At 37.9% G+C, this 14,820-nt stretch overlaps 1 protein-coding gene across 1 annotated transcript in view; it reads right to left on the reverse strand.

The window, feature by feature from the left end:
* The window catches only part of nid2a (nidogen 2a (osteonidogen)), a 231,038-nt gene that overhangs the window by 194,410 nt on the left and 21,808 nt on the right, over positions 1-14,820 (reverse strand). The window contains exon 4 of the mRNA XM_056301042.1: positions 10,305-10,406. Coding sequence (XP_056157017.1) covers positions 10,305-10,406 — 102 coding nt within the window. The remainder of the gene's footprint in view (positions 1-10,304; positions 10,407-14,820) is intronic.

Raw genomic sequence — 14,820 nt, forward strand, 5'->3', positions numbered from 1 at the left:
ACACTACAACACAACTCTCTCAGTGTAGTTAACATAGAATAACAACACTATAACACAACTCTCTCAGTGTAGTTAACGTAGAATAACAACACTACAACACAACTCTCTCCGTGTAGTTAACATAGAATAACAACATTATAACACAACTCTCTCCGTGTAGTTAACATAGAATATCAACACTACAACACAACTCTCTCAGTGTAGTTCACATAGAATAACAACACTACAACACAACTCTCTCAGTGTAGTTCACATAGAATAACAACACTACAACACAACTCTCTCAGTGTAGTTAACATATAATAACAACACTATAACACAACTCTCTCAGTGTAGTTAACATAGAATAACAACACTACAACACAACTCTCTCAGTGTAGTTAACGTAGAATAACAACACTACAACACCACTCTCACAGTGTAGTTAACATAGAATAACAACACTACAACACAACTGTCAGTGTAGTTCACATAGAATAACAACACTACAACACAACTCTCTCAGTGTAGTTAACATAGAATAACAACACTACAACACAACTCTCTCAGTGTAGTTAACATAGAATAACAACACTACAACACAACTCTCTCAGTGTAGTTAACATAGAATAACAACACTACAACACAACTCTCTCAGTGTAGTTCACATAGAATAGCAACACTTTAACACAACTCTCTCAGTGTAGTTCACATCGAATAACAACACTACAACACAACTCTCTCAGTGTAGTTCACATAGAATAACAACACTATAACACAACTCTCTCAGTGTAGTTAACATAGCATAACAACACTATAGCACAACTCTCTGTGTAGTTAACATAGAATAACAACACGACAACACAACTCTCTCAGTGTAGTTAACATAGAATAACAACACTACAACACCACTCTCTCAGGGTAGTTAACATAGAATAACAACACTACAACACAACTCTCTCAGTGTAGTTAACATAGAATAACAACACTACAACACAACTCTCTCAGTGTAGTTAACATAGAATAACAACACTATAACACAACTCTCTCAGTGTAGTTAACGTAGAATAACAACACTACAACACAACTCTCTCCGTGTAGTTAACATAGAATAACAACATTATAACACAACTCTCTCAGTGTAGTTAACATAGAATATCAACACTACAACACAACTCTCTCAGTGTAGTTCACATAGAATAACAACACTACAACACAACTCTCTCAGTGTAGTTCACATAGAATAACAACACTACAACACAACTCTCTCAGTGTAGTTAACATATAATAACAACACTATAACACAACTCTCTCAGTGTAGTTAACATAGAATAACAACACTACAACACAACTCTCTCAGTGTAGTTAACATATAATAACAACACTATAACACAACTCTCTCAGTGTAGTTACCATAGAATAACAACACTACAACACAACTCTCTCAGTGTAGTTAACATACAATAACAACACTACAACACAACTGTCAGTGTAGTTCACATATAATAACAACACTACAACACAACTCTCTCAGTGTAGTTAACATAGAATAACAACACTACAACACAACTGTCAGTGTAGTTCACATAGAATAACAACACTACAACACAACTCTCTCAGTGTAGTTCACATAGAATAACAACACTACAACACAACTCTCTCAGTGTAGTTCACATAGAATAACAACACTACGACACAACTCTCTCAGTGTAGTTCACATAGAATAACAACACTTTAACACAACTCTCTCAGTGTAGTTCACATCGAATAACAACACTACAACACAACTCTCTCAGTGTAGTTAACATAGAATAACAACACTACAACACAACTCTCTCAGTGTAGTTAACATAGAATAACAACACTACAACACAACTCTCTCAGTGTAGTTAACATAGAATAACAACACTACAACACAACTCTCTCAGTGTAGTTCACATAGAATAACAACACTTTAACACAACTCTCTCAGTGTAGTTCACATCGAATAACAAAACTACAACACAACTCTCTCAGTGTAGTTCACATAGAATTACAACACTATAACACAACTCTCTCTGTGTAGTTAACATAGCATAACAACATTATAGCACAACTCTCTCAGTGTAGTTAACATAGAATAAAAACACGACAACACAACTCTCTCAGTGTAGTTAACATAGAATAACAACACTACAACACCACTCTCTCAGGGTAGTTCACATAGAATAACAACACTACAACACAACTCTCTCAGTGTAGTTAACATAGAATAACAACACTACAACACAACTCTCTCAGTGTAGTTCACATAGAATAACAACACTTTAACACAACTCTCTCAGTGTAGTTCACATCGAATAACAACACTACAACACAACTCTCTCAGTGTAGTTCACATAGAATAACAACACTATAACACAACTCTCTCAGTGTAGTTAACATAGCATAACAACACTATAGCACAACTCTCTCAGTGTAGTTAACATAGAATAACAACACGACAACACAACTCTCTCAGTGTAGTTAACATAGAATAACAACACTACAACACCACTCTCTCAGGGTAGTTAACATAGAATAACAACACTACAACACAACTCTCTCAGTGTAGTTAACATAGAATAACAACACTACAACACAACTCCCTCAGTGTAGTTAACATAGAATAACAACACTATAACACAACTCTCTCAGTGTAGTTAACGTAGAATAACAACACTACAACACAACTCTCTCCGTGTAGTTAACATAGAATAACAACATTATAACACAACTCTCTCCGTGTAGTTAACATAGAATATCAACACTACAACACAACTCTCTCAGTGTAGTTCACATAGAATAACAACACTACAACACAACTCTCTCAGTGTAGTTCACATAGAATAACAACACTACAACACAACTCTCTCAGTGTAGTTAACATATAATAACAACACTATAACACAACTCTCTCAGTGTAGTTAACATAGAATAACAACACTACAACACAACTCTCTCAGTGTAGTTAACATAGAATAACAACACTACAACACAACTCTCTCAGTGTAGTTCACATAGAATAACAACACTTTAACACAACTCTCTCAGTGTAGTTCACATCGAATAACAACACTACAACACAACTCTCTCAGTGTAGTTCACATAGAATTACAACACTATAACACAACTCTCTCTGTGTAGTTAACATAGCATAACAACACTATAGCACAACTCTCTCAGTGTAGTTAACATAGAATAACAACACGACAACACAACTCTCTCAGTGTAGTTAACATAGAATAACAACACTACAACACCACTCTCTCAGGGTAGTTCACATAGAATAACAACACTACAACACAACTCTCTCAGTGTAGTTAACATAGAATAACAACACTACAACACAACTCTCTCAGTGTAGTTAACATAGAATAATAACACTTTAACACAACTCTCTCAGTGTAGTTAACATAGAATAACAACACTATAACACAACTCTCTCAGTGTAGTTAACATAGAATAACAACACTACAACACAACTCTCTCAGTGTAGTTAACATAGAATAACAACACTACAACACAACTCTCTCAGTGTAGTTAACATAGAATAACAACACTACAACACAACTCTCTCAGTGTAGTTCACATAGAATAACAACACTTTAACACAACTCTCTCAGTGTAGTTCACATCGAATAACAACACTACAACACAACTCTCTCAGTGTAGTTCACATCGAATAACAACACTACAACACAACTCTCTCAGTGTAGTTAACATAGAATAACAACACTATAACACAACTCTCTCAGTGTAGTTAACGTAGAATAACAACACTACAGCACAACTCTCTCCGTGTAGTTAACATAGAATAACAACATTATAACACAACTCTCTCCGTGTAGTTAACATAGAATATCAACACTACAACACAACTCTCTCAGTGTAGTTCACATAGAATAACAACACTACAACACAACTCTCTCAGTGTAGTTCACATAGAATAACAACACTACAACACAACTCTCTCAGTGTAGTTAACATATAATAACAACACTATAACACAACTCTCTCAGTGTAGTTAACATAGAATAACAACACTACAACACAACTCTCTCAGTGTAGTTAACATAGAATAACAACACTACAACACAACTCTCTCAGTGTAGTTCACATAGAATAACAACACTTTAACACAACTCTCTCAGTGTAGTTCACATCGAATAACAACACTACAACACAACTCTCTCAGTGTAGTTCACATAGAATTACAACACTATAACACAACTCTCTCTGTGTAGTTAACATAGCATAACAACACTATAGCACAACTCTCTCAGTGTAGTTAACATAGAATAACAACACGACAACACAACTCTCTCAGTGTAGTTAACATAGAATAACAACACTACAACACCACTCTCTCAGGGTAGTTCACATAGAATAACAACACTACAACACAACTCTCTCAGTGTAGTTAACATAGAATAACAACACTACAACACAACTCTCTCAGTGTAGTTAACATAGAATAATAACACTTTAACACAACTCTCTCAGTGTAGTTAACATAGAATAACAACACTATAACACAACTCTCTCAGTGTAGTTAACATAGAATAACAACACTACAACACAACTCTCTCAGTGTAGTTAACATAGAATAACAACACTACAACACAACTCTCTCAGTGTAGTTAACATAGAATAACAACACTACAACACAACTCTCTCAGTGTAGTTCACATAGAATAACAACACTTTAACACAACTCTCTCAGTGTAGTTCACATCGAATAACAACACTACAACACAACTCTCTCAGTGTAGTTCACATAGAATAACAACACTATAACACAACTCTCTCAGTGTAGTTAACATAGCATAACAACACTATAGCACAACTCTCTCAGTGTAGTTAACATAGAATAACACGACAACACAACTCTCTCAGTGTAGTTAACATAGAATAACAACACTACAACACCACTCTCTCAGGGTAGTTAACATAGAATAACAACACTACAACACAACTCTCTCAGTGTAGTTAACATAGAATAACAACACTACAACACAACTCTCTCAGTGTAGTTAACATAGAATAACAACACTATAACACAACTCTCTCAGTGTAGTTAACGTAGAATAACAACACTACAACACAACTCTCTCCGTGTAGTTAACATAGAATAACAACATTATAACACAACTCTCTCCGTGTAGTTAACATAGAATATCAACACTACAACACAACTCTCTCAGTGTAGTTCACATAGAATAACAACACTACAACACAACTCTCTCAGTGTAGTTCACATAGAATAACAACACTACAACACAACTCTCTCAGTGTAGTTAACATATAATAACAACACTATAACACAACTCTCTCAGTGTAGTTAACATAGAATAACAACACTACAACACAACTCTCTCAGTGTAGTTAACGTAGAATAACAACACTACAACACCACTCTCACAGTGTAGTTAACATAGAATAACAACACTACAACACAACTGTCAGTGTAGTTCACATAGAATAACAACACTACAACACAACTCTCTCAGTGTAGTTAACATAGAATAACAACACTACAACACAACTCTCTCAGTGTAGTTAACATAGAATAACAACACTACAACACAACTCTCTCAGTGTAGTTAACATAGAATAACAACACTACAACACAACTCTCTCAGTGTAGTTCACATAGAATAGCAACACTTTAACACAGCTCTCTCAGTGTAGTTCACATCGAATAACAACACTACAACACAACTCTCTCAGTGTAGTTCACATAGAATAACAACACTATAACACAACTCTCTCAGTGTAGTTAACATAGCATAACAACACTATAGCACAACTCTCTGTGTAGTTAACATAGAATAACAACACGACAACACAACTCTCTCAGTGTAGTTAACATAGAATAACAACACTACAACACCACTCTCTCAGGGTAGTTAACATAGAATAACAACACTACAACACAACTCTCTCAGTGTAGTTAACATAGAATAACAACACTACAACACAACTCTCTCAGTGTAGTTAACATAGAATAACAACACTATAACACAACTCTCTCAGTGTAGTTAACGTAGAATAACAACACTACAACACAACTCTCTCCGTGTAGTTAACATAGAATAACAACATTATAACACAACTCTCTCAGTGTAGTTAACATAGAATATCAACACTACAACACAACTCTCTCAGTGTAGTTCACATAGAATAACAACACTACAACACAACTCTCTCAGTGTAGTTCACATAGAATAACAACACTACAACACAACTCTCTCAGTGTAGTTAACATATAATAACAACACTATAACACAACTCTCTCAGTGTAGTTAACATAGAATAACAACACTACAACACAACTCTCTCAGTGTAGTTAACATATAATAACAACACTATAACACAACTCTCTCAGTGTAGTTACCATAGAATAACAACACTACAACACAACTCTCTCAGTGTAGTTAACATACAATAACAACACTACAACACAACTGTCAGTGTAGTTCACATATAATAACAACACTACAACACAACTCTCTCAGTGTAGTTAACATAGAATAACAACACTACAACACAACTGTCAGTGTAGTTCACATAGAATAACAACACTACAACACAACTCTCTCAGTGTAGTTCACATAGAATAACAACACTACAACACAACTCTCTCAGTGTAGTTCACATAGAATAACAACACTACGACACAACTCTCTCAGTGTAGTTCACATAGAATAACAACACTTTAACACAACTCTCTCAGTGTAGTTCACATCGAATAACAACACTACAACACAACTCTCTCAGTGTAGTTCACATAGAATAACAACACTATAACACAACTCTCTCAGTGTAGTTCACATAGCATAACAACACTATAGCACAAATCTCTCAGTGTAGTTAACATAGAATAACAACACGACAACACAACTCTCTCAGTGTAGTTAACATAGAATAACAACACTACAACACCACTCTCTCAGGGTAGTTAACATAGAATAACAACACTACAACACAACTCTCTCAGTGTAGTTAACATAGAATAACAACACTACGACACAACTCTCTCAGTGTAGTTCACATAGAATAACAACACTACGACACAACTCTCTCAGTGTAGTTCACATAGAATAACAACACTTTAACACAACTCTCTCAGTGTAGTTCACATCGAATAACAGCACTACAACACAACTCTTTCAGTGTCGTTAACATAGAATAACAACACTATAACACAACTCTCTCAGTGTAGTTCACATAGAAAAACAAAACTGCAACACAACTCTCTCAGTGTAGTTAACATAGAATAACAACACTACAACACAACTCTCTCAGTGTAGTTCACAGAATAACAACACTACAACACAACTCTCTCAGTGTAGTTAACATAGAATAACAACGCTACAACACAACTCTCTCAGTGTAGTTAACATAGAATAACAACACTACAACACAACTCTCTCAGTGTACTTAACGTAGAATAACAACACTATAACACAACTCTCTCAGTGTAGTTAACATAGAATATCAACACTACAACACAACTCTCTCAGTGTAGTTCACATAGAATATCAACACTACAACACAACTCTCTCAGTGTAGTTAACATAGAATAACAACACTACAACACAACTCTCTGTGTAGCTAACATATAATAGCAACACTATAACACAACTCTCACAGTGTACTGAACATAGAATAACAACACTACAACACAACTCTCTCAGTGTAGTTAACATATAATAACAACACTATAACACAGCACTCTCAGTGTAGTTAACATAGAAAAACAACACTACAACACAACTCTCTGAATGTAGTTAACATATAATAACAACACTATAACACAACTCTCTGAGTGTAGTTAACATAGAATAACAACACTATAACACAACTCTCTGAGTGTAGTTAACATAGAATAACAACACAACAACACAACTCTCTCAGTGTAGTTAACATAGAATAACAACACTACAACACAACTCTCTCAGTCTAGTTAACATAGAATAAGGTACAATACTTACACTACAGTATATACAACATGTACGGTACAGTATATATATCATGTACAGTATGTACAACACGTACAGTATATACAACATGTACCGTATAGTATGTACAACATGTACAGTACAGTATATACAACATATACAGCATATACAGTATATACAGTATATATATCATGTACAGTACAATATGTACAACGTGTACAGTACAGTAATACAACACGTACAGTACAATATATACAACACTAGAGTATTGAAAACATGAACAGTACAGTATGTACAATACGTACAGTACATTATGTACAACATATACAGTACAGTATATACAACACGTACAGTATATATATCATGTACAGTACAGTATGTACAACACGTACAGTAGAGTATATACATCATGTACAATACAGTATATACAACACGTACAGTATATACAACATGTACAATACAGTATGTGCAACACTTACATTACAGTATATACAACATATCCAGTAAAGTATGTAAATCATGTACAGTACCGTATATACAACATGTAAAGTACATTATATACATCACATACAGTATATACATTTACAGAACAGTATGTGCAACACGTACAGTACAGTATATATAACATGTAAAGTACATTATATACATCAGGTACGGTATATACGACATGTACAGTACATGATATAAAACATATACAGTACAGTATATACATCATGCACAGTACGGTATATACAACAGGTACAGTTGAGTGTATACAACATACACAGTAGACTATGTACATCATGTACAGTACAGTATGTACGTCATGTACATTACAGTATATACAACACATACAGTATATACAACAGTACAGTACAGTATGTACATTATGTACAGTACAGTATATACAACATGTACAGTACAGTATGTACATCATGTACACTACATTATGTACATCATGTACAGTACAGTATATATACAACATGTACAGTACAGTATGTACATCATGTACATTACAGTATATACAACATGTACAGTAAATTGTATACAACATATACAGTACAGTATGTACATCAGCACAGTACGGTATATACAACATGTACAATACAGTATATACAACACATACAGTATATACAACAGTACAGTACAGTATGTACATTATGTACAGTACAGCATATACAACATGTACAGTACAGTATGTACAACATGTACAGTACAGTATATACATCATGTACAGTGCACTATATACAACATATACAGTACGGTATGTACAACATGTACAGTACAGTATATACATCATGTACAGCACAGTATGTGCAACATGTACAGTACAGTATATAAAATATGTACAGTACAGTATGTACATCATGTACAGTACAGTATGTACAACATGTGCAGTACAGTATGTACATCATGTACAGTACAATATGTACATCATGTACAGTATATACAACACGTACAGTATATGCAACATTTACAGTACAGTATGTAAATCATGTACAGTACAGTATATACAACATGTACAGTACAGTATGTACAACATGTACGGTACAGTGTGTATACCATGTACAGCGCAGTATATACAACATGTATAGTACAGTAGGTACATCTAGTACAGTACAGTATATACAACATGTACAGTAAAGTATATACAATATGTACAGTATATACAACATGTACAGTATATGCAACATGTACAGTACAATATGTATATCATGTACAGTGCAGTGTATACAAAATGTACAGTACAGTATATACAACAGTACTGTACAGTATGTACAGTACAGTATGCACATGTACAGTACAGTATGTACAGTGCAGTACAGTATGTGCAACATGTACAGTACAGTATGTACATCATATACGGTACAGTGTGTACATCATGTACAGCGCAGTATATACAACATGTACAGTACAGTATGTACATCTAGTACAGTACAGTATACACAACATGTACAGTAACGTATATACAATATGTACAGTATATACAACATGTACAGTATATGCAACATGTACAGTACAGTATGTACATCATGTACAGTACAGTGTATACAACATGGACAGTACAGTATATACAACAGTACTGTACAGTATGTACATGTACAGTACAGTATATACAACAGTACAGTATGTACATCATGTTCAGTACAGTATGTACAGTACAGTACGGTATGTACATGTACAGTACAGTGTGTACAGTGCAGTACAGCATATACAACATGTACAGTACAGTATATACTGTGCAGTGTGTACAACACGGTTGGGTGTACTGACAGGGCTGAGTGTTCATTTGAAGATCCAGGGGCTTGAACCTTAAAGTAATACAGGAAGCTGCCAGATGTGGTGCAAGAGCAGTTTTACCTTCGGCCGTGTCCCGAAGAAATGCAGGCCGTCTTCCGGATAAAGGAACAGAGCGTAGGAGTCTGTCTCGTCATAGCCTACCACCGCCTGGAAGGTGTTGCCCTAGACGGAGGAGGGGAGAGGAGGTGGCAGAGGATTAGCCAAAGATATACTATATTGTTTCATCCTGCAGGAGAAATGAACAATGGGGGAAGCTGTGAGCGGGAGTTGGACATGGAACAAGCAGCCCCCCAGCTGGAAACCCCCAAGCAGCCCCCCAGCTGGAAACCTCCAAGCAGCCCCCCAGCTGGAAACCTCCAAGCGTAAACTTTTCTGTAAACTTGTGTGTAGTTCTCTTTATATATATATATATATATATATATATATATATATATATATATATATATATACACACACACACACACACACACACACACACACACTCGTTTCACTATCCTTATGAGGACCCCTGACTGATTACATTCATTTCCTAGCCCATAACCCTAACCTTAACCACGCAAACTACATGCCTAACCCTAACGCTAACCCTCACTATTACCCTAACTATTACCTAACCTTAATTCTAACCTTAACCCTAAAACCAAGTCCTAACCCTAAAATAGACCCTTTTACTTGTGAGGACCTCTAAAATGTCCACACAAGGTAGGGGGTTTCTGGTTTTTCCACATTAGGATAGCTAAACATGTATACACACACACACACACACACACACACACACACAGGCGATGAAGACTCTCTAATGTTTAATCTTTACATGCTGCCCTGAGGCCAAATTCTTCCGACCAACAACCTGGAGATTACATAGCTATGCAGATGATAGTCAGATGTATCTGGCTCTCTCACCTGGAGATTACATAGCTATGCAGATGATAGTCAGATGTATTCACCTGGAGATTACATAGCTATGCAGTTGATAGTCAGATGTATCTGGCTCTCTCACCTGGAGATTACATAGCTATGCAGATGATAGTCAGATGTATCTGCCTCTCTCACCTGGAGATTACATAGATATGCAGATGATAGTCAGATGTATCTGGCTCTCTCACCTGGAGATTAGATAGCTAATGCAGATGATAGTCAGATGTATCTGGCTCTCTCGTCTGGACATTACATAGCTAATGCAGATGATAGTCAGATGTATCTGACTCTCTCACCTGGAGATTACATAGTTATGCAGATGATAGTCAGATGTATCTGGTTCTCTCACCTGTTGATTACATAGCTATGCAGATGATAGTCAGATGTATCTGGCTCTCTCACCTGTTGATTACATAGCTATGCAGATGATAGTTAGATATATCTGGCTCTCTCACCTGGAGATTAGATAGCTAATGCAGATGATAGTCAGATGTATCTGGCTCTCTCACCTGTTGATTACATAGCTATGCAGATGATAGTCAAATATATCTGGCTCTCTCACCTGGAGATTACATAGCTATGCAGATGATAGTCAGATGTATCTGGCTCTCTCACCTGGAGATTACATAGCTATGCAGATGATAGTCAGATGTATCTGACTCTCTCACCTGGAGATTACATAGTTATGCAGATGATAGTCAGATGTATCTGGCTCTCTCGTCTGGAGATTACATAGTTATGCAGATGATAGTCAGATGTATCTGACTCTCTCACCTGGAGATTAACATAGTTATGCAGATGATAGTCAGATATATCTGGCTCTCTCACCTGGAGATTACATAGTTATGCAGATGATAGTCAGATGTATCTGGCTCTCTCGTCTTGACATTACATACCTAATGCAGATGATAGTCAGATGTATCTGACTCTCTCACCTGGAGATTACATAGCTATGCAGATGATAGTCAGATGTATCTGACTCTCTCACCTGGAGATTAGATAGCTAATGCAGATGATAGTCAGATGTATCATGCTCTCTCGTCTGGACATTACATAGCTAATGCAGATGATAGTCAGATGTATCTGACTCTCTCACCTGGAGATTACATAGTTATGCAGATGATAGTCAGATATATCTGGCTCTCTCACCTGGAGATTACATAGTTATGCAGATGATAGTCAGATGTATCTGGTTCTCTCACCTGTTGATTACATAGCTATGCAGATGATAGTTAGATATATCTGGCTCTCTCACCTGGAGATTAGATAGCTAATGCAGATGATAGTCAGATGTATCTGGCTCTCTCACCTGGAGATTAGATAGCTAATGCAGATGATAGTCAGATGTATCTGACTCTCTCACCTGGAGATTACATAGCTATGCAGATGATAGTCAGATATATCTGGCTCTCTCACCTGGAGATTACATAGCTATGCAGATGATAGTCAGATGTATCTGGCTCTCTCGTCTGGACATTACATAGTTATGCAGATGATAGTCAGATGTATCTGGCTCTCTTGTCTGGACATTACATAGTTATGCAGATGATAGTCAGATGTATCTGGCTCTATTGTCTGGAGATCTCAGCCCAGTAGACTCACTGCGTCACTTTTCGGAGCAGATAAATAATTTGTTGAGCCAAAACTAGCTCTAATTAAATAAGGAAAACACAGAGATTATTGTGTTTAGCAACAAAGAGAAGAGAACTATTATGAATGAACAATTCAAGTCGAGCTCTAAAAACCAAAGACCAAGTCCAAAATCTTGCTGTCTTAATATATTCAGATCTCACGTTCAGCAGCCATATCAAAGCAATCACTAAAACAGCCTCCTATCATCCTAAAAACATAACCAGAATGAAGGCTCTGGTATCCCAAAATGACCAAGAGAAGCTCCTCCATACTTGTATCTCTAGTAGAAGTGGTTACTGTAACGGTCTCTTGACTGGTCTTCCCAAAAAGACCATCAAACAGCTGCAGCTTATTCAGAATGCTGCTGCTAGAGTTTTAACCAGGACCAGGAGAACAGAGCACATCACTCCAGTCCTGACCAGGACTAGGAGAACAGAGAACATCACTCCAGTCCTGACCAGGACCAGGAGAACAGAGAACATCACTCCAGTCCTGACCAGGACCAGGAGAACAGAGAACATCACTCCAGTCCTGACCAGAACCAGGAGAACAAATCACATTACTCCAGTCCTGACCAGGACTAGGAGAACAGAGAACACCACTCCAGTCCTGACCAGGACCAGGAGAACAGAGCACATCACTCCAGTCCTGACCAGGACTAGGAGAACAGAGGACATCACTCCAGTCCTGAAAAGGACCAGGAGAACAGAGCACATTACTGCAGTCCTGACCAGGACCAGCAGAACAGAGAACATCACTCCAGTCCTGACCAGGACCAGGAGAACAGAGAACATCACTCCAGTCCTGACCAGGACCAGGAGAACAAATCACATTACTCCAGTCCTGACCAGGACTAGGAGAACAGAGAACATCACTCCAGTCCTGACCAGGACCAGGAGAACAGAGCACATTACTCCAGTCCTGACCAGGACTAGGAGAACAGAGAACATCACTCCAGTCCTGAACAGGACCAGGAGAACAGAGCACATTACTGCAGTCCTGACCAGGACCAGGAGAACAGAGAACATCACTCCAGTCCTGACCAGGACCAGGAGAACAGAGCACATTACTCCAGTCCTGACCGGGACCAGGAGAACAGAGAACATCACTCCAGTCCTGATCAGGACCAGGAGAACAGAGCACATTACTCCAGTCCTGACCAGGACCAGGAGAACAGAGCACATTACTGCAGTCCTGACCAGGACCAGCAGAACAGAGAACATCACTCCAGTCCTGACCAGGACCAGGAGAACAGAGCACGTTACTGCAGTCCTGACCAGGACCAGGAGAACAGAGAACATCACTCCAGTCCTGACCAGGACCAGAAGAACAGAGCACATTACTCCAGTCCTGACCGGGACCAGCAGAACAGAGAACATCACTCCAGTCCTGACCAGGACCAGGAGAACAGAGCACATTACTCCAGTCCTGACTGGGACCAGCAGAACAGAGAACATCACTCCAGTCCTGACCAGGACCAGGAGAACAGAGCACATTACTCCAGTCCTGACCAGGACCAAGAGAACAGAGCACATTACTGCAGTCCTGACCAGGATCAGCAGAACAGAGAACATCACTCCAGTCCTGACCAGGACCAGGAGAACAGAGCACATTACTGCAGTCCTGACCAGGACCAGGAGAACAGAGAACATCACTCCAGTCCTGACCAGGACCAGGAGAACAGAGCACATTACTCCAGTCCTGACCGGGACCAGCAGAACAGAGAACATCACTCCAGTCCTGACCAGGACCAGCAGAACAGAGAACATCCCTCCAGTCCTGACTGCGACCAGGAGAACAGAGCACATTACTGCAGTCCTGACCAGGACCAGCAGAACAGAGAACATCACTCCAGTCCTGACCAGGACCAGCAGAACAGAGAACATCCCTCCAGTCCTGACATCTTTACACTGGCTTCCGGTTAGTTACAGAATAGATTTAAAGTGATGCTACTTGTCTACACGTCACTGAATGGTGTATGCCCAGAATACATCACTGACATGCTGGAGGAGTATAAACCGGGTCT

The sequence above is a fragment of the Lampris incognitus genome, chromosome 21, assembly GCF_029633865.1.
Source record: "Lampris incognitus isolate fLamInc1 chromosome 21, fLamInc1.hap2, whole genome shotgun sequence".
Classification (NCBI taxonomy): domain Eukaryota; kingdom Metazoa; phylum Chordata; class Actinopteri; order Lampriformes; family Lampridae; genus Lampris; species Lampris incognitus.